Raw genomic sequence first — 22957 nt, 5'->3', positions numbered from 1 at the left:
ATCACCACTTTATCTTTTCTCTCAATATTATCTATGTAGGTAACTATATATAATATGGAGGGTGGATAAGTAGTGGAAAAGATTCTTTCATTGGAAATCAAGAATTTGCAAATCTAGTGATAAGGTAAAGGCAGACAATTTGTAAGTGGAGTTTTGGCCGTATCACATAGGTGCCACATCAGTCCACGTGATCCGCGCTCAATTCTCCACATAATTGTGTTATTTATCTCAATTTCCAACTTTTTCAAATACAATGATGATAGGACTTAGGAGGACTCACTCGGCATACTTCCAGGTGTACCCTCCCTCACAATGACAAGGTCATTTTGGTCTTTTCTCAATTTTGTTAGATTGAAAAGACCAAAATAGTCTTGTCTTGTGAGGGGGAGTACACTTGAGAGTATGTTTGAGGGAGTCCCCCATTCATTTTCCTTGGAGTTAATTCCTATATGACCCCCTATTTTGTGACCAGCTTCCTTTATGGCCCCTTTTTTTCGTAAATTCAAATATGACCCTCTATTTTCATGAAAATGTCCTAACTACCCTTCCTTTAAATCTTTTTTCAAAATAAAATAAAAAAAAAACAAACATAATTCCACCTCACTTCCCTCTCCACCACTTATCTCTCTCCACCTCACTTCTCTTCCCAAATCATCTTTCTCTCTCTCTCCAACTCACCTTTTTCTCTCTCCACATCACCTCTCTCTCTCCACCTCACTCTATCTTCTCCGATGAAGGTCGCCGGCCGGAAAATTTTCCAGCCGACGACCTTCAACCTAAAAAAAAAAAAAAAAAAATTTTACTCTCATCTCTCTCTCTCTCTAAAAATTCCGGCGAAGGGGGTTCCTATAGACCGGAAATGGCTTGTTCTTCAACAGACCGGAACTCCGGCGAAAGGAAACCCCTTCGCCGGAGTTTCTATAGAGAGAGTGAGTGAGTGAAATTTTTTTTTTTTTTTTATGGTCGCCGGCAGGCGCCTAATCGGAGAAGATAGAGGTGAGGTGGAGAGAGAGTGAGGTGAGGTGGAGAGAGAGAGAGATGAGGTGGAGAAGTATTTTGCTTTCCCCCTAAATAAAATTGTCAAACAAAATTGACCAATTTTTGACCAAGTCTTCACACCCCGGAAACTATTTAGCTTTCCCCCAAAGCGCTGGCCATTTATATTTATCTCATTTGGGGTTGGTGGAAATAAGGAATGAATGGATTTTCAACTCCAAAAAAACGAATTTGCATCACTACTGGGGGTTCATCAAACAAGAGGTAAATGTCTTAACCCTTTCATCTAACACATCGTCTGAATTTTATGATGAACAAGACTCAAGATGGTTGCCGCCTTCCTCTTCTAAGGTAAAGATTAACGTTGACGGAGCCTTTAAACCTCCACATGCGGCAGCTGGGGCTACAGCAACAAACCATCTGGGAGAAACTTTAGGAACGACTAAGATAAACTTTCAGCCGAGTTCGCCTCTCCATAGTGAGATGAGGCCATTCGAATTAGGTTTACATTTAGGGCATGAGGTGGGAATATGGTTTTATATTGGAAGGGGCTTCTAAATCGGTGGTCGAGATGTTGTCTGATACATCTTGCACCCCCCCCCCCCCCCCCTATCGTGAGACATAGAAAGGCTACTTGGACGTCTATCAACCGAAGATATTGAATTACAATTCTGCCACCGTATTTCTAATATGGAGGCACATCAATTCGTAAAATCAGCCATAAGTACCTGACTTGAGCAAGACCGCATTCAAGTCCTTTCAATTAACTTTATCATCCGCTTTTTTGTTTACTTTGAACTTTAGTACTTGAGTCAATGTAACCGAATACTGGATGTATTTAATGAAAGCTTTATTCCAAATAAAAAAATACGGCTAATTAGCTTTTATGTAAACAAAGTTACATGAAACAACAAATATAAGCTTTACCATTGAAGGTCTGTTCTTGAACAGATCTCCTCTCGAGAGAGAGAGTGGGGGAGAGGAAAAAAAATAATTATTTTAATTATTTTTAGAGAGATAAAGAGAGGAAAAAAATTAATTTTTTTTTAAATGTATGAAGGTCGTTGGCCGGAAAATTGGTCAGTCGACGACCTTTATCGGAGAAGACGATGAGGTGGCGAGAAGATGAGGTGGCAGAGAGAGGTGATGAGATGGAAGAGAGATAAATTTTGACTGGTTAACGTTGTTATAACGGTGAGTGAAAAAGAGGGTCATCTGGGTATTTTTGACAAAGTGTGGGGCTAGGCAGGAAACTGGTCACAAAGTTGTGGGCTATTTGGAAATAACCCATATATAAATATCATTGCACAGATTATCCAACATTCAATATAATTTATGATACTATTAAGAGAGATTTACAAGTTGGGTTTATGTTTGGGTTATTTCGCCTTTGTTTCAGACGGAAGGGACTTCAGGTCATCTTTAATATCTATATCGGTCTATTAAAATTTAGAGTAGTGCAAGAAGAGACTATAAGTCAAAACTTACTTCAGACTTACACCAAAGCAACGGTCTCAATTTTTTAGTCAATTTTCTTTCTCGTTCTTGATGGGTTTTTTTACACTCGAAAGATGATCTATATCTAAGTCTAAAGTGCGAATACTTTTGTAGTTTCTTCTATCATTTTTTTAAATCTATTAGATTAGACAGATACTATCTATATACGGCTATACTTCATCGGGCAGCCATTGATCTCTTCAGACTCTGACTGAACATATCGCTTATCGAATTATTGGATTTTTCGGATTTTCTCCGGCCGGGAGTCCAACTCCATCACTTGGTGCAGATCGCATCGTCGAACCGAATCTACTAAAAAGTGACTTTCTTCCCACTCACAGACTCACTCACTCTGAGGGTCCAGCCTTTCACATTTGATAATAATCAAGATTAATTAGTCTAATCATTCTTCAACTTTACCTTTCTTTTTTTTACCGTTACTTTTGACTCAAGACCTTTTCTTCACGTTTTCCTTTCCCTTTCTAGTTATTCTCCCCCTTTCTCTCCACTTCTCCTTCAACTTCACTGTAAAATTTATCTTTCTCTCTCTAAGATTTTGACGATTTACCAAAACTCACAATGAGTGGATACAGAAGAATCGAGATTTACGAAGAACCTTCGCCATCTCTCTTCATCAAAAGGACTTCCATTCTCAAACCTAACTTCTCCTCCTCATTTTCACTACTTGAACAAGACTTAGAATTTCTTCCTTTTGATTTCATAAACCCTAACTCCTTCTTTGATATTCCACCACCACAATGTTTCTTCTCTCCACTTCCAGCTCCAGCTCCTTTCGATTTCTTCGACACAGTTACCGATCTGATTCAGATCGAGAAATCTCCTTCCAAATCTTCATTCAAGAGGATTCAACATCGATCTGGAACTGATTCTTACTTACAAACTCTTTCTGATCGTGTTTCTGCTCTTGAAACTGGTGTTCATCAGATCTCTAAACCTAATAATAATAACAAGAAGAAGATCAGTAATAATCAAGATAGGAAGTACTCATGGACTACTCAGATTCAAAGTCAAGAGAAGAATGGAACTGATCGGAAGTATAAGTGGATTGCTGAGATCAAAGGAGGAAAGAAGAATGAGAAAGATGAAGATGTTGAAAAGAACTTTAGGTTTATTGCTGAGATTAAAGGGAAAGGTGAAGATGCTCCTCCAACTCGAACTTATACTTTCAGAGCATCAACTAAATCTGCTAAAGAAAGCTCGAAATCATCTAAAAAAGTTGATAAGAAGGATTCTTCATCTTCTGATGAGGAGAAGAAGAAGCTGAAAAAGAAGAAGGATTGTTCTTCTTCTCGTGCTGTGGAGATTGAAGAACCAGCTGATCATGGAGTAATTGCTCTTAGACAGGTTCATTTATCTCCTTGATAATCTTTCACACTGGCTTTTTATCATTTTTTAACTGAAATGTTCATACTTGAATGATATAGATGTACTTAATAAACAATGTGATCTGTTTAGGGTTTGATTTACGATTTAACAGTTCAAGTTCAGTGATGGTGATATTTGATTGATTTTTACAGGCTTTTGCTAGGAGGAATGCAGTTAATAACAATGCCAAAGGGAAGAAGAAAGAACTGTCACCACAAGATGCTGCAATGATGATCCAGTTGACATTTAGGGCTTATTTGATCCGTCGATCTCAGGCTCTTCGTGCACTTCGAGAGTTGGCAGTGGCTAAGGCTAAGTTGAAGGAGCTTAGGGCATTGTTCAACAACTTTTCTTACAGGCATCGACTGACTCGTGATGGTGAGGAGCGTCAGAAGTTCTCCGAGAAGATCATTGTTTTACTCCTCACTGTTGATGCCATTGAGGTACTATCTCTGTTTAACTATGGATGTTGAATTGATTTGATGATATGCGTTTAGCTTTGTGTATGGATGAATTAAGTCGTTACATAGTACGATCCTTAAATCTAAAAAATAAACATTCCATCATTCCCTTGTGGTGTTAGGTTTTAAGTAATATTGAGTGGTAAAACTTCATCGAAACTTACATCTGTCCTTTGATTGTGGTGAAATAGTTGCTTAGGATTTTCCATATGATAGTGCCCTAGCCCTAGAAATCTATTCAGGTGACATTCTTTACTTCTACAATGAAATTATTTGAGTACTCTATTATCAGCCGACAGTGTCTTATATGCGTAACAACTAAGGTCTAAGAAGGTTTTGATCTAGCAACCCCTCGAAAGTATGAGATATAAACTCTTAATGTGATTCAACAATATAAGGAATAATATTGACACCCACTTATATCATCTTCCTGTAATGCTCGAGACTGATGTTTTAAGACTTAATTATCCCATCCTTTATGGTCAGGGAAGACATAACTTGTATTTTAAGTATTCCGTCAAGTTGATGTATTTGATTTATTAGTACAAAAAGCATATTCCTTTCTTCAGTGTTGCTTGTCTTCATTTTCATTTATTGATCCACTCGATTCTGTTTCGTAGTTGCTGATCAACTAAGGAGAAAACATGTAGTACTAGTTACCTAAGACAAACAGTCTATACGATATTGCATATTTATGAGGTTTTACTACACATTAGAGGTTGGACTTGATAACTGTGTGGACGGAGTGGTCCACAGTCCACGACTCCACGTCAACGAACTTGGTTTTAGTTCATCAATTAGTATATAATTCGCACTTCTAATCTGCTTTTGGCGTGTTGTATTGATAGGGAGCTGACCTTATGGTTCGAGGAGCAAGAAAGTCAATGGTGGATGAGTTGGAAGCAATGCTTGACGTGGTGGACCCCCAGCCGCCTGGAAAGTTGGGATCGATGAAGAGGAGAATGTTCGATATGCCACAAAACGGCTTCCAGAAGGAAATAGCAGAAGGCGTGGCTGAGGTTGTCCATATGCTCAACCAAGATGAAAAGAACGGACGAGGTACTTTCGAGGTATGCTTGTAAGTTAAAATCGACGATAACTATTAACCGTGTCAATTTCCACTGTCGTAGCTTCCTTTTCATGTTTTATCCACGGTACCATCGACTGTTTTTTAGTTCTCCTATTTAGAGGTTAAGGTAACAAGAACAAATTCCTCAGTAGTCGTGATCTGTTAAGTTTAGAATCTTCGAGTGTTTTATTCTAATTATCATGGATCCAACTTTGGGTATTTATATGACTAGACTATTGTGTTTGTACGGTTGAAATGCACCTATCGTTTCATCTATTTGTCTAAGTTTCTTTTATCTTTTTGTAAGCTGTGTTTCATTCTTTATCTCCCCCTCCCTTGATCCCTATTTTTTTCTTTTCCCTCGGAAGTCCGTCCTTTATTCAGCAACAATGGTACAAGTACACCTTCGTGTATATACACTCTTTTGCATCTCCTTGATAGGAAAGGCACAGTTGTCTTTTCGCACCCTTTTGAAGGTAGGCGGTGCACAAGGATGTGCAAGGAGGGCTTTGATCTATATGTGCCCTCAATTTTACCATAATCGTGCCCTCTCTATACGCACCCTTCGTATAGGAGGGCTTTGATCTATATGTGCCCTCAATTTTACCATAATCGTGCCCTCTCTATACGCACCCTTCGTATAGGTGGCAGTCCGAGAGCACTCAGATTAGGCCTATAATGCCTTCGAATTGCCCTGTCCGTGGGCCTCGGACTGCATATAAGTTCTCCCTCGAGAAAGTGGTCTTTTAGATGCATTGTAAAAGAATGGGTGCGTATTGAAAGGTGGCTTGATATTACGAGTGTTTCATGTTTGTCAAATGTTCTTTTTGGCTAAACCTATCCAAACAAGCCTAGGCTTGGGTCAATTTTGTTCGGTCTCGTTTGGTTTGGCTTTGTTCAATCGGCATGCCCAAATCTATTCAAAATTTTAAGTGTTTAAACTTTTTTAACTATTGTACAATGTATAATGAAAGTTTCACCAACTCTTTTATTGTATATTCTTTATCTCTGAGAGATTTACATCAGTAAAATAAATAACAATACCGTAAAACCCACAAAGGCTATAATTTGTGATGAATTTTTAGATCATTCATTACATAAAATATTATAACATAGGACTAAAAATGTCATTTTATACCAATATATGATGTCTGATCAATGGGTTTGGTTTGAGCAGTTCTTAAATGCTCAACTCGAAGTCAAACTAAATTGATTTGTCTTGGTCAGGTTTGACAAAAATGTTTGTTTGGGTTGGAATACAAGAACCGAAATTTTAAACGTTTTTTATACGCACGCGTATACGGACACTTTTCACTTGATTTAGTCAATTTACTATGACAAAACCTAGTATTCTTTAGACACAACCTTCTTCCCCAATTAGTCGGAGTTTTTGGCAAATCTATTAAGGTTTCGGTAACAAACTATGGGGACTCTGAGTAAATATGTGTTCTAAGATGTTACCGGTAACTCCATTGGTAGTATTTTACCGATGAATATGTGCACATACCGTACTGTAGGTGACCCTAACAGTTGGGCGCATGAGAGAGTATTGAGATAATTCATAGAGGAAGAGACGGCCAAATTGGCAGTAAAACTATAGGTGCCTGTAGAAAAAAAAACTATCATAGGAGATTAGAGAAAGTAATTCCATTTTTTTAGTGTAGTGGTTATACACCCGCTTCTTAAATGGAATTACTTTCTTCTACGATATTTTATAAGAAAAAAAATGGATATTGACTACGATGGTCATTACAAAAACATTGATACATCAATATAATGTGATAAGCACGATAACTGTCGAATTTAAATCTTCTAAAACTACTAGTCTAAAGTCTAACAAAAACAATGGCCTAAATTTCATCTAATTACTTTATTTGTATGCAATCCAATAATCTTGGAATCGGATGCACGACCTCCATAATATCCTTTAAGAATTGAAACATGAGTTAAGAGTTCACAATGTCTTAAAATCAGACTGTTATAGTGCTTTGTCCATCTCTGTATATTTTTTTTATTCGTGTTTTTTTTCGGTGAAAGAAGGTTAATACCTCAATATTCTTAGCTATTAGAGCTTAAATTCATGTTGGACAAATCTGTCTCCAACTTATTTACAAGATAACTCGGAATCTGATAGATTTTCGTAGTATGATTTAGATCGTTATTATAAGCATTTTTAGCAAGAGTATGAGCTACATTATTAGCTTCGCGATTACAAAAAAAGAAGTCATTATTTTGTAGCCTCGAAATTTCTTCTGTATTCTCTAAGAGATGTTGTCTTTCTCCTTCCAGCAATCTTTTATAATAGTCCTTTCATCCTCCTCTAATAGACAATCATATTCTAATAAATTAATCTCTAATTCTTTTTTTTTTGTTGAAAGAAATTAAGCGATAGTTGAACCGCCTATGGAGCTGTAAGAGGCTCGGCCCCATCATCCATTTGTTATGTTCGATGGTAGGTAGGTCCTCCAACTTTCTTTAATAATGGAGTCTTTCACTACAAAACCCATACCTTAGACACGTGACATAAGGTAATAAAAAATGAACATCTAGATTTTCAGAAAATATGTCCCACTAGATAGAACAAAAAAAAAATGGTACCAAATGTCAAAAATTGTACATGCAATTAGAAACGTGGACCATTTAACAAACAAAGACACATAAAACTCATCTCATCACTCACAAGTCACAACCCACAACCTGGGGGACACAATAACCAGAGATTTTATTTTCTTTGAGGAAAGTTAGGGGGGGTAGTGGAGCAAGACTTTCGCGGACTCTTGAGAGTCCGCGAAAGTCTGAGACATTCAAATCCAGACATTTGAGAGTCCACGAAAGTCTGAGGCATTCAAATCCAGACATTTGAGAGTCCACGAAAGTCTGAGGCATTCAAATCCAGACATTTGAGAGTCTATGAAAGTCCGAGGCATTCGATTGTAGACAAAATATGTCCCAGACTTTGGTGGACTTCATAGTTTGATGAATTTGTGAAGGATTTGGGACAAATTTGGAAGCCAAAATGTCTTTCAAAAAACAAGAGACATTTGAAGTCCATCACTGTGATAAAAAAAAACAATAATAATATTAAAATAATAAATGTCTACCAAATGTCCATCAATGTCCACAAATATTCACAGATGTTTACGAAAGTCGAAAAATATATTTTTGAAATGTTAGTATAAATATATTATTTCATGAGATTAAACAATAATAATAATATTAAAATAATAAATGTCTACCAAATGTCCATCAATGTCCACAAATATTCACAGATGTCTACGAAAGTCGAAAAATATATTTTTGAAATGTTAGTATAAACATATTATTTCATGTGATTAAACAATAATAATAATATTAAAATAGTAAATGTCTACCAAATGTCCATCAATGTCCACAATATTTACAGATGTCTACGAAAGTCGAAAAATATATTTTTGAAATGTTAGTATAAATATATTATTTCATGTAATTAAAAAATAATAATAATATTAAAATAATAAATATCTACCAAATGTCCATCAATGTCCACAACTATTCACAGATGTTTACGAAAGTCGAAAAATATATTTTTGAAATGTTAGTATTAATATATTATTTCATGTGATTAAATAATAATAATATTATTAAAATAATAAATGTCTACCAAATGTCCATCAATGTCCACAAATATTCACAGATGTCTACAAAAGTCGAAAAATATATTTTTTATTAGCACAAATATAATATGCATTACACATTTTGTCAATGGACTCAAGATCTTAAAATGTCCCCAGGACATTTTGTCTATGGATCAAATGTCTTGAAATGTCTATAAAGACATTTTGTCTACAAACTCTCAATGTCTTGAAAATGTCTATGAACACATGTTGTCTATAATAACTCATCCGAAATGTCTTGAAATGTCTACGGGACATTTTGTCTATGAAAGTCTGTGAAAGTCCCGCTCCACGTGACACACGTTTGACCCAATTAATTTAGAGGTTAGGCAGATTAGGTTTTACTCTCTCATTCACTAGAGAGATAGAGGTTGGATTTGTTATTTTTCAATCGGATTTACAACCGATCGACATAAAAAAAATGTTAGTTATATTTTACTGACCCAAAATCAAATTTAGCGTGCTCAAGATTTTATTTTCTAGAAAAAAATTCGCACACATACTTTGAAATAATTCAATATCTCTGAAACAACTGAAATTACCATACACCCCAGATACCATAGACTCCTGTTCTATTGAACATTGTCTTGAGTCACTCGTCATCGGCACTTGGTGTATTGCTTTGTTTCACCTTTGAAGGCGTCCAAAATTTGCTAAGTTTCAGCTAACACCTATTAGTGTTGCGGGGATGATGTGGAACTACGAGGCTTGGTGTATATGCATAAAAAAAGAGGTGGTTTCTTATATTCTTGGTTTCACCTCAAAAGAACTCGGTATCGTCAAAGACACACATATCGCCCTACCCATCACAATAAATAGTGATACCATGGACCCTTCTTATATTGAACTTTGTTGCTACTCTGTCTTGTTTGGCTTTGTTCCTCCAATGGAGGCCTCAACAACTACTACGCCACTTATACCCTTGCGAGAGGACATGGAACTACCACAATAAGTGCATATGCGTCAAAGAGAGAGGCGGGTCTTAATAATCTTTAGGACTCTTACCATCGTTTATAAGGTTCATTTCTCAAACCACTTCGACATTTAAAATATTTTACTTCATATGAATTTATTTTATCTTCTTCATTTGCCTAATAGTACCGAATAATGTAGTACAAACTACACATATCAGGATCTAATGAATCTCCCCAAAATGAAATGAATTCAATTCGATGGTCCAAGATTTCAAGTGTCTCGGAAAAACATGCTAAAAATCATATTCAGTCAGATTCATTTACAGTAGATTTATTGGTTCAACTGACCCAAGTCACTTAAATTTATAAGGGTCAGATCTTTAAAAGATGAACAGGCATGGGGTCCTGCCTGAACTTTACCTCATTAAATGTGGACTTAGAAAAGAGAAAGAGAAAATACTTGGAGTCAATTGTGATTTTTATACCCCCATTAGGAGACATGTTGGTTGGACATATCACAAAACTTCACTCCTATGTTTCTCTTCTCGTGACCTTAATCCCCCCAACCCCACCCCAATTGAACAAATCACTTTATCTAAAAATTCTAATGGTCCCAAATTAGGTTATTTGTGGATATAAGATATCTCTATACTTCACAAATCTCAAAATAAAGATATTTCTTTCCTCGCTTTGAACATGTTAAGAGAGCTAGACCAATGCATGATAAAGTTAAAAGGAACAACACTTGCTCTATGTCACTCACAAAAGAAAAAAAAAAGTTTATAGAATACCACATTTGAGGGAGTTACGAGAATATCTTACATTGGAGAAGGGTGATCTAACAACCAAGAATATAATGTGTAGGTTCACTCCCCTAATTGCTAATTGGTTTTGAATTTGATGATTACAAACTGAACAGAACATTAGAATTAAACGAGTTTACAAACTCTAGGAAAGATGATCAATGCCTAACGATCTCTTGTATCCATAATTTGATTATGTTTAACTATTATATTCATAAGTTGACTCTCCTAATTTGCATACTCTAAACCTAACTATAAAAATTATTAGGTGACTATTACAAGGATGTTAACATTCATGACATAATTCCATCTAATGAGCTAAGTTATGCTAATTATATTTGTTAATAAGGAGAGATCCATAATTAAAGAGATGCCTATTATCCTCCATGAATTGGGGAAAAAAGGGAAAACCCCATAATTGCAACTAATGTCACAACCACCATATTGATGAAAAAAAAAAGAGAAAAAAAATGGTGTCAGCTTGACAGTAAAAATACAAACAAAAAAGAGAGAATCAATCAAGAAGATGGATGGCATCTTCAAGTGGCACCCATTTCTATTGCAGAGATTTCATGATCCAAGGTATGTATCAATAGTCCTCTCTAACAACAGAGTACTATTCTAAGATTTTTAAAAGCTTTGTTTGGCAACACTTTAGATTCCACACTTAAGAAGTCAAACTAAGAACCTATTTCATTCTTATCAAACATAACCTAACTTAACTATACACTTTCTTTTTTCAAAGGGGCTTTACTCTTTCATATTATTGAAATTTGGTAAACAAAAAATAATCGAAATTCAACATACAACCATTTGTACGTTAATCTCTCACTAAACAACACTTACTTGTTTTCAACTAAATTGTTCATTCCAAAACAATGGAAATGTGAGAATAATCTTCGAGCTGCAAGTGATACTATCTGTTTCGCATTTGCCGATACATTTCAAGACATCATATTTTTTATCTCGTCAAATAGAAAGAGTGGTACAATCTTTTTTAAAAGACACCACACTTAACTTGGTCTTTCAACATTAGACAAAATCATAAGAGAGGTAGTTTTCTAGTGGAAGGAGAAAAATAAAACACAAGAACTTTAACCAAATTGGTTAGGCTCCTGTCACTGTTCTATTCTTGGGAAGTAGGAAAATAAAGGAAAAGTAATGGTTGGGAAGAAACAAAAGAGAAAGAAGAAAGAGAAACAGCTGTTAGGTTTGCAATTTTAGGGTTTGTCTTGAGCTTGTGGGTGTAGGGTCATTATACTTTTACACAGCTTTCTATAGATTTTAGAGTCCCAATTTTCAACCTCAGTCTGCCCTATATTTATTAGATAAGTGCCCCTCTTTCCCTCCTCTCACTTCACTACAGCTGTATTATTGTACACAAATCCCTTCAACTCCCCATCATCCACTACTAGACCCTAGAAAATATCAATCAAACCCCCCTTTTCCCACCAATTCCCAACCCACTTCTTCACAAGATTTTAAATTCACAAACCCATTCTTAAATTACAAGTGCATGTAACATGTTCATCCAAAATTATCAAAATTGGATGAAATTAAGCACTTAACCTAATAAAATTGACAAACCCATCTCAAGATTTTACCTAAATTAAACAAACACCAACTTAATTTGAAGACTTGATCATAAAATGGTACTAGAAATTCATGAAATCAGAACAAAACAGAGTAAGACAAAAGCATTAACAGAAGAACCCTCATACATATCCACTAATGTATCTCTGAAAACTGTATCCACAAAATTGAAACAGAGAAATAGACTCTAATGGTAAATATGAATTAAAGAGGGACTCTGTAAAAAGAAAAACCAATTAAACCAAACCCTAATAATAGTTTCTCTCTCTCTCTTTCTACAAAATTGGGAGGTTGCAAATTGACTCTATTTTGCTTCCTCAACCAAAGAGAAGAAACCATAAATTAAAGTAAGTACCTTACTTAGAACAAATATAGAAATACCAAACATGTCCCTAAAAAAACTCCATTAACAAAGCTGCTTCCAAGTCAGAGTTAGAAAGGAATTTCAGTAAAGAGGAGACCTTTGTGGGATACCCTTTCTTCTATTCATACTAATACCTATTTCAGATGAAGGAGAACAGTTTGGCCTACTAGGGTTTCTTGAGACTGTTACACTAGTCCGTTTTTTCCTCACAAAATCGGTTGTAGCAGTACATGCAAGAGTCATCCTACAAGAACCGATTCCATTACCACCACCACCACCATAACTAGCACTTGACCCAGAAGAAGTATGAAATGAAATCGGTGATTCAAGAACTGAGTCAGGTGTCATTGTTCCATCATCAAAATCATAAAAGCTTTCACCTTTAATTGGTCCATCTGATAATGGCAAGAAATCACATTCATAAAGATATTTTGATACCCCACCTTCATATCTAAGTAGATGATGAACCTACAAAAAAAAATAATAGAAACCCAGATTTTAGAAAGCAAAAGGGTAAGTAAAAAAGTAATTAAAATTAGGGTTTAAGTTAAATTTTATAAATTAGGGTTTTGTCAAGGTGGAAGAAAGAACCTTGCAAGAAAGAGAACAGTAAAGATATGGGTCTTGCAAACTTCTGTCACAGGTGCTGCAGGTATTTCCAGATCCTCTAAATGGTCTAGATTGTGGTCTTTGGTTTAAAAATATAACTTTTGCACTGTTGGTCGTGTAAGCCTGCAAAATTCAAATTAATAAACCAATTAGCACACATTAATTAAGTGATTAGTCTTTTTAGAGAGAGAGAGAAAGAGATTAGTTTAGTAATTGAGGAAGAAAGAAAGAAACAATTACTACTAGAGAAGAAATTGAAGTTTAGAAAGAGAAAGAGAGATTATAAGCTAAAACCCACAAAAATTTAGTGAGAGAAGAAGTGGGTTTGTAATTTACTTGAACAAAGGAGCAATCAATCAACTTCTCAACATCTTCAATTCTAACAACGTCGTGATAAACATATCTTCGTATCTGAAAAGAAATTTAACAAGAAAAATATTGTTAGAGAGAAATTAATGGGAGATTTTAATTAATTAAGAAGAGTTTGTAATTGATAGTACTAACTTGTAAGAGTCGGTGAGAACGATGAGGGTTTAAGCAATTAGGGCAAATACCAGTACAACAATCTAAACAAAGTATGTTCTTTTCATTTTTCTTAGCAGTTTCATGAATCAAACATGGATTAAAGAACTTTTCTCCAAGAAGAGATTCAAGCCAGTGAGGAAGATGAGAACAAAAACCCACCTGATAAAAATCAAAAAAAATTGAGAGAATTCAATTAATTTCCATGAAAATTTGACTAAAAGCTTCATGGGTATGAATTAAAATGAAGAAAGAAGAAACCCCACCATTTTGTTTTCCACCCTTAGTTGGAGAAAGAAAAAAAGCTGATTATGGTAGGGAGAGAGAGGTGGGGAGGGGAGTTGTTCACTACTTCACTGGTTGTGGTTTATAGAGAGAGATAGAAATACTCCATGACTTGTACAGACCAGGGGGGGAAGAGGAGAGAGAGAGAGAGAGAAGAAAGATGAGATGGAGCAAATAAGGAAATATGAAAAGGGAGAGAGGAGTGTAAGAAAGGGAAACGGCGCCTGCAACTGCTACACTGTTACTGTACTGTGTTAGCAGTGAAAGAACACAAATAGAGGTTAGAGAGAGAGAGAGAGAGAGAGAGAGAGAGAGAGAGAGAGAGTAGTAGCTTCATTTAAAAAAAATAAGGTTTTTCTTGGTTATTATTTTGAAAACAAGACCCAAGAACTCACCCAACAATTATAATTATTATATAATTAATACCTAAGCACAAAAGAAACAAAATGATGTTAAAGAAGAAGAAAAATGGGACAAATTTAGAATACAAATTGTACGTGTGACTTGTTGTGATTCACGGTGTAGTTAATAAGAATAGTCTATATTACGAATCATAATAAGTCTTGTAAGAATTTTATTTAGAATATGTCTATTTGTTTTTCTTCTCTTGTATTTGACTGAAATGAAATCAAACAAGTTTCAAATTTTCTTTTAAACTCACCTTCGTTGATCATCCATTTTAAAGTTGTTAATTCTTGAAGAGTCGAAGCTAACATTAATCTACATAAGGTCTTGGGTGTGTGTGGTAATCCGATATCGATGAAAGATAAAACGTGATGTCATTTGAGGAAATCAGCCTTGGCATTCTAATCCCAGTTAAATTTTGGAAGGAGTATGCGAACATACAAGATATAGAACACATGTGAGACGCATTATAAATACGTAGACATACAAAATTTATACAGTACCAATATACTGCCTCCCGCTTGGATTCAGATAGTAGATGAATTACAAGCAGGAGAAGTATGATGACAGTCAAATTTTAGAGTGTCTGCGTACTCACGTCTAGATTTTATCGAGAGTAAGGCAGGGAGAGCACACAAAACTGAACATCTTTCCCAAAAGAAGGTGGACACCTCTGAAGTCACCCCGCAATACTGTTATACGTGGCCGCCATAATAAAAAAAACAACGAGAAGATTTTTCTATACATTATTTCATCGATCAGAAGTTGTTCACCCTGAACCGGATGCGATTATGAGTACGAACGGACGCAGATTGCACTCGGTCCCGAATTTTAACACGGGTGGCCAGAGGCACACCAAATGGCAAATGAGGCATCAAAAAACAATAAGTTGGAGAGCCTTGAGAAATTTCCCTTTCAGAACTTCCCACACAAGTTTGGTCAAAAGATACCTATTTCCAATAAGTGGGTTGATTAAAATTATATTCATGAGTCCCTTCATACCCTAACGAATTGTTTCATTTTTTCTCTCTCATCTGTTAATTCTTCTTCCAATGTTCTACTCTTCCTTTTTCTTCTTCTTGTCTGTGATTAGTGGTGGTATTACCAATGATTTCCTTTTCCATTTAAATTTTCTGAAATAAAAATATATTTTATTAAAAATTTGAATATTATTTATTGCATGTGAAATGACAATAACGGACATAGTCTTTACTAGATATGACAAAGAGTCCAAATCATATAGTAAGAGGATATTGCGTATCTTCAAAATTTAAATTTTACTTTTTTGACAGTTGACAGGACTAGGGTTAGAATTTTGAAACACATAGCTCAGTCAACCATTACTTTGTCAACGGTTCTAGTTTTATGATGGACCTGGAGCATGCCTGTGGTTCTTGATATCTCCATTTAGGGCAATTTTCGGGCCTAGTTTCGTCCACTAATTTATGATTACTGGCACTCTTGGCTCCTAATTTTCTTTGGGAAGTTTTATAAGGCCTCTCCAATTTTGTTAAAAGGCCTCCCCATTAACCATTTTACTTGTTAAATTATCACTTTTTGTTTCTCCCTTCATTATTAGCTCGATTTTCTTTCAAAATTTTCACCAAATTCTAAGATTTTTTATGTGTGACAAAACCTATAGTTCATTCTTTAAAGAAAGAGAAAGGATAAAGATTTGAAAAACCTTCATCTTTTTTCGTTAAAGTTAAGTTTTAAACGCCCTAACATATATACATTTGGAATAGTCTAGGCCGAAAGAATGAACAAAATTTCAGACTCCACAATCTGATAGCGTAAGCAAACTTTCAAACATACGCTTTTGATGTGACTTTATGAGAGCATGCTTACGTTAATAGAGTCATACAGTCAAGGTTGATTGACCTGAACCAAAGGGTCTATCCTCCCACTTGTATCACTTATCCAATGTAGTTTTAGAGCATATCTAGTGGGACACTCTAACAAAAAATTTAAATGCCTTAGTTGTCAAGTATCAATATATAGACAGTCTAAATTGTTTTAGCTTCCAATGAAAAACTCTAAAATACCTCTACTTAATATACATGTCACTCTTAAATTCAACGATAAAAAGTAGTTAAAAACACAAAGATTTTTATTGGTTAAAATTTTAGAGTGGCACTTAGAGAGTCTCGAGGAGACAATCTCATTTCAGAGTGTCTCTTTTGAGAGTCTCTATTGATAAGTTTTCTACATCGTCACAAAGTGTCTAGTTGGAAAAGGTTTTTTTAATAAAAACTCTAAAAATCATAATTGACACTTTTATAATTTGAGTGTCCTATTGGAGATGCTCTAGCATTTCGGAGTCTGGTCTTTATGGACAGTTGTTTTTCTTTCCCATTTTATCTCTTATACTCCTAATTAAATCGTTGAATAAAATAAAATAAAACATGGGCATCACACCCCTTTAAGATAACTTTAAGAGTTTTTAACAATTTTTTTTTTATCTCATCGAAAAAAAACGAAACTTTTTTTTTTTAGTGCTTTCCCATCTTCGACTTAGGTTTCCCAAACTAGCAATACATTACTCAACCATAATTGCATAAACAAATTATGCTTTAAATAAATTAGATGATCTTGCATGCAGGGGCGAGCCACCTTGGGGCCTATGGGGGCACGTGCCCCCGCAACCCCAAGGTGGTAAACCATTTCTTCTTTCCAAATTAATCAGCTGAAAGACTTATGAAGGAGAAGCAGTGCTATGGGACAACTAAAATTGCTAAATCTAGCATGAACTTTCTTTATATGTCTATTCATTATTCTTCATTGTTTATTTGTTTACGGTTTACTCGATATTTTGTGTTTTTATTTACTGATGTGTCAGCAAAATTTGAGTTTAGATTTAAAATACTTCGGATTTTCAACATTACATTACAGGATGATCTCACATCCACAAAATCATGCCAACCACTAGTGTTATAAGTTAGAGTTCGTGTAATTTATGTCATGTTCTTACTAATTATTTGATTCGATTATGTAAATGAAGCAACTGTTAGTGAGTGTTATTATTTATGCATAGCTAGAGCCTAGAGGCACTTATGGATCAATTTGAAGACAATACAAAAGAAATGCAATTAATGCAATATCAAATCAAAAGTTATTAGAATTTTTGGAAGGAAACATCGAATTGATCTCTTTTATACTTACTATTGACCTTTAGATTAAACTCTATTTATTACAATTTTCATAACACTGAGCGTGTTTTCTAATGAAATTTTTGACAATCAAATAGAAGACGAGTGGATAAGTGATAATTGGATTGCTTATACTGAAAAAATTGTATGTGATACTCGTTATAATGTTGTTCAATGAACTCAAGAGATAAAAATTCGTAGGATAACTATATATATACATTTGAGTCAAATAATACAAAACAACGCATATGATTATTCCTTTTATAATATTTGAATTATTTCTTGTTTTCCTAAATAAATGTGCACCATATTAAAAATATCCTGGCCTCGCCACTGCTTGCATGGATGAGTTATTGTGCAAGAATATTTTAAACATACATATAAGAAATAAAAATAAATTGTTAATATCTAAACCAGAAATGGATGATAATAAGTTTAATTTTTTGCCATCAAATAGAATTTTCACGGTTCCTTCATGATTTTAACCCTTCAAAATAATGTTCTTTTAAATTTGTTAACCCATTTACATGCATATCTTCTTATTATCTCGTACATGATTAATTCGTGACACATGCACGAGTTTTAAAATAAAACTTCTGTACAATTTTTGTACGAGATACTTTATGTTTGCCTACTTTACATCAAAATATTTGGACCAACCAATTGATTTCTCATTTATTTTTATCAATTTATTGTCTCCAACTCTAATTATGCCCCTTTTTAAAAGAGTTGTACTTAACACAGACTAGTTGGTTGATAGTCTAGGGTTTAAATTTTGTTCATTCGATACTAACTAGAAGAAATAGAAAGAAGTTGAAGAGAAAGAAAGAAAAATAAACATGGCAAACAACCTTGGTTGAAGTGGTAAGGAATTTAGTCTCTCACTTTAGAAATCAAACGTCGAGGACAGTTCAAGAAAAAGAAAATTCAAAAACAAAAAAAAAGAAAAAAAAATTAACAAACAAGGGAAATATGAGAGAAAATGGAGAGGACACGATGTGTTATCTATAACTCGTCACTCTGCCATACTGATCAATTAGGTGGTTCTTGATTGGTTAATAGTCCTCTAGTGACTAGCCCATAGGAACTACTTGACAATTGTGCCCCAAATCAATAACCAATCCACACTCTGCCCTAACTGATTATGTGAGTTTTAAATTTAGAGGGTCGTTTGTGATTGAGTTTTGTGGGAATTTCTTGTAAAACACGTACTGTCAATAGAAAATTCATCCAAAACAAGGTTGTCCTTCCATGGCCCAACCAATTAAAAGACAAATTTATGTATAAACACCACATTACAACGGTACATATATACTTCTCACATGATAGAGCGATTCTGAATCTTACGTTATCGAGTATGCAACAATCCGTCAAACTTTATTTGAGATAAATTAAAGAATATAGTCAATTTATTTTGGTAAAAGACACTAACTACTTTTTTATAATCACGTTTTGGGTGATGCTAAAGAACAAAAGAAAATATAGCAATAATGACTGAAAAATAGAAAGCAATTTTTCTTTTTGTTGAACAAACAGAAAGCAATTTGAAAAGCGAAAAAAAAAAAAAAAATTTTTTGCGACAATAAATTCTTTTCTTCCTCATCCTCTCCCAACTTTGACAACCATCTTTGACAAGAAATCTCCTCTTCATCTCTCTCCGGCTAAAATTCACGTTATTTTTGTCGGTGAGAGACAGAATAATCGTGGTACTTGTCGAAGTTAGTGATTGGGAAAAAAAGTGAAGAGGAGATTTCAAATTTTTTTTATCAAAAATGTTGTTTCTAGAAAATTTGATTTCTTTTTTTCGAGAGGACAAAATTTTAATGTCGAACTCAATGTAAAAGATCAAAATACCCTCCCATATGAAGGGGAGTACACTTGGGAATATGGTTAGGAGTCCCCAATCCGATAGAAATATACGTAGGCTGGTTGTGAAGTGTGAAAGGGGCAGAGTCTAGGTATTAGCATAGGAAAGGAGAGAGAGAGAAAGGAGACAATTAAATGAATGAATTAGCCAGGGTAAAGAGAGAGAAAGAGGCGTGATAGAGTGGAGCACCGATTGAAACGCCCAATCTCTTCTCGGCGACTGTTCCTCTTTTCAAGCTGCCATGTTCTCTATCTATATGCCCTATCGTCTGTCTTGTACCATTCATTATCCCTCCCTCCCTCCCTCCCTCCTCCTAAATTCCTTTTTTTTTCAAGGCAATTGACTTGGAGCTGCTGGCATCTAGTATAATTTATTTAGGGCGGGTGATTTGTGAAACAAAAAAATTATCCCAAAAACTTTAAATACATAACTAAATTTTAACCAATTTTTCGGAATGTAAAATTTTAAAAGAAAATAAATCATCTTCTTCTCTATAATTATTTTAAAGATCTTTATATTGTTTTGAGGATCTAAAATGTATTTGACGATGATCGTTAAGAGTTCCATGTCAAAAAAGATAGACAGTCAATCGATAATATCTTTGACAAAATCTTTTTAATCTATTTGAGAATTTAAAAATTATTTTCTATATTTAACAGAAATTTTCGGCCATGTAGTTCCTCGTTAAATTTGATTTGATGACCACTTAAATCAAATAATTTGAAACGTAATGATGTCACGCTATAACACAAAAAAGAAAACTAAATCAAACGTTGTAGTTTACCAATAGAAAATTATAGATAATTGTGGTTAAAATTCTGGACTCAAGATAAGTAATGACATATTTTGCATTACACTTGAAATCAGATGCTTTTTTTAAGAAGCAGTTTATGGCTTATTTCTTAAACCTAGGCTATATCCTATTATGGTTAAGTTGTTTGATATACTCGATCTTCAAAAAATGATACAAGCAATAATAATATGGTCATATGTTATTTTGTTACTTCCATTTTCAAGAAGCACAAAACCCTACAAACAACAAAATTATTAAAAACACACCAAAAAGTTTAAAATCTAAAACAACTACTAACAACTTGTTATTATTGTTTCTTGGAAGAATTGGTAATTTTATATGACAATATTTCTTCTCTCGAGCAAACCAAACGATGTTCCCCAAATTCTTAAGAAAATAAACCTTGAGGTCAGTATTTGACTTTGAGCTATTCATATATTTCCAAAGTGCAGATTGGACTCCTAAATAATGTCACATGCCACTGATTTTTAAGTTTACTAAACTAGTGTTTGTTTTCTATCAACTTATTTTAACAAGTATTTCTGGAGATTTTTCAACAAAAAAGAAAGTATTTTTGGAGATTTTATTTATCTATGTTTGGATATAACAAGTAATGTTTGGGATAGATATATCTTTAAAATAAATTTACTAAAATGGTTAAAGAAATATTAATTAATAACAAAATAATTTAACTTAATTTTTAATTATTTAAAAAGTTTTGGATAAAAAAATTTATATTAACTAAAAAGATTAAAAACAAACCAAAAAATATAAGGAAAAATTAAAAGTAACAAAAAGTTTAAGGTTAAATGATATTACTAATCATTTTATCATCATTAGTAAAAATTTTTACTTGTTGAAGTTAGAAAGCTAACAAAAATAAATAAAAAGTAGTATGTTATAAGTTGAAATTGCAAGCGACTTCTTGTGATTTATAATCATGAATACTTGTCAAGTTAATCGCCTTAGACTATTAATTAAAATAACTTGAAACGACAAGGTAATTTCGTGCCGAAACGATTCATATTAAGACAACTCAATTTTGAACAAGTCGTTTCAACAAAAAAAAAAAAAAAAAGTTAAGTTCAGACATGCTAGTCGAGATCATATCATAAATAAAACCCAAACTCCACATAGCTTTTGAATATATGAGGGGTTGGGCCATTGGTCCAAAAAGGGGGCCAAAATGAAAATCCCACCCAAAGTTGCCTAAAAATGAAAGGGAGGTCCAATGTGTCAGTTTGGGGGGTCAAAATTACGTAAAGGTCCCTTAGAAAATAAAGTATTTACCGTTCATGCCATCAAAAATTACAAAATTGCCATCGAAAATTCTCGGGAAACGATTTTTTTCTGAAAAATAATATGACAACCCGTCCATCAGAATCTGTACTGTTCAGAAAATTACGGAACAGCCACCGAAAAATTCTCGGGAAACGAAATTTTTTTCGGGAAATTATTTTATTTACTGGAAATTTTTTTGTGTACTAGGCATTTTTGCTGGGCGGGAATTTGAAATTTCGTTTGAAAATTTCAAAACTTCGAAAAAAAAATTTTGTGACCGGGAAATTATTTTATTTACTGGAATTTTTTTTCTGTTCTAGACACTTTTGCTGGGCGGGAATTTAAAATTTTCAAAAAAATTTGAAAATTTGCCCGGGAATTTGAAATTTCGTTTGAAAATTTCAAAAATTTCAAAAAAAAGATTTCGTTTGAAAATTTCAAAAAAAATTTGAAAATTGGAATTTTTTGTGTACGGGAAATTATTTTATTTACCGGGAAGAGATGGTTTGCTGGGCGGGAATTTGAAATTTCGTTTCAAATTTTCAAAAAATTTTGAAACTTTGAATTTTTCGTGTACTGGTAAATTATTTTATTTACCAGACATTTTTTTCCAAGAAAACGTCAGCATGTCCCGTCCAAGGGCAAGAGGGGAATAAAAAAAAAACTGACATTTAGACCTGCAACTAATTTTTAGGCAAGAGTGGATTTTTTTTTGGTTTACCCCCCAGATTTTAGACTGTTGACTCAAAAATCCAAAAAAAATATTAGATTTTTAACTAAACAAAATACAAATTTTGAATTTTTAACTAAAAGAAAACTATAACGTGTGATTTTAACTTAAAAAGGGTCCCATTTCATGTTTTATTTCATGTTTTAGAAAGGCACCAACTTCTCAAGTGACCTAAACATTTCCCAAACCGAAAAAATCTTCACTAACATGTATTTTATTGTTTATTTATTATTTTGAAAATAGGGGTTTCCCTATAAATTCCCCCAGTGGCAAAAAAAGCAGGAGGGAGATCCTGACTTGATAATTGATAGATTTGAAGTCCAAAAATGAAGTATTAGATAGCATGATAGTTCGTAATGTGTTACAAAAAATACGAAGTTTTTAGAACAGATAACACTCTAAATAAGAATATTATCATTCCTATTAGGAGGGAACTTTTTTTTGTGAAGCTATATATTGAACGAGTCTTTTAAAAGGTTGTTTTATGTATAACAGTTACTTATTATTTTAGAGAGATAAACTAAGCTTAATCAGATGATGATATACTCGATTTCTTTCTCTATTCAATCTACTCCATGTT

At 33.9% G+C, this 22957-nt stretch overlaps 2 protein-coding genes across 2 annotated transcripts; one reads left to right on the top strand and one right to left on the bottom strand.

Annotated features, from left to right (window-relative positions):
* The first annotated feature begins 2775 nt into the window (after positions 1-2775).
* Positions 2776-5685, top strand: BAG7 (BCL-2-associated athanogene 7). The gene is made up of 3 exons (XM_086640882.1): positions 2776-3858; positions 4032-4322; positions 5189-5685. The coding sequence occupies exons 1-3, from the start codon at positions 3073-3075 to the stop codon at positions 5420-5422; spliced, it is 1311 nt and encodes a 436-aa protein (XP_086497008.1). The 5' UTR covers positions 2776-3072; the 3' UTR covers positions 5423-5685.
* Positions 5686-12479: 6794 nt separating this feature from the next.
* Positions 12480-14530, bottom strand: LOC147540125 (PLATZ transcription factor family protein). Its single transcript, XM_086644277.1, has 5 exons — positions 14134-14530; positions 13850-14029; positions 13682-13756; positions 13328-13468; positions 12480-13204 (listed from the first exon to the last, which is right to left on the bottom strand). The coding sequence occupies exons 1-5, from the start codon at positions 14134-14136 to the stop codon at positions 12818-12820; spliced, it is 786 nt and encodes a 261-aa protein (XP_086500403.1). The 5' UTR covers positions 14137-14530; the 3' UTR covers positions 12480-12817.
* Between the last annotated feature and the right edge of the window lie 8427 nt (positions 14531-22957).

The sequence above is a fragment of the Eschscholzia californica genome, unplaced genomic scaffold, assembly GCF_041429995.1.
Source record: "Eschscholzia californica isolate CP2 unplaced genomic scaffold, dmEscCali1.0.p SCAF_5, whole genome shotgun sequence".
Lineage (NCBI taxonomy): Eukaryota > Viridiplantae > Streptophyta > Magnoliopsida > Ranunculales > Papaveraceae > Eschscholzia > Eschscholzia californica.
The sequence above is the reverse complement of the archived record's forward strand: the minus strand, read 5'-3'. Positions and strand labels throughout refer to the sequence as shown.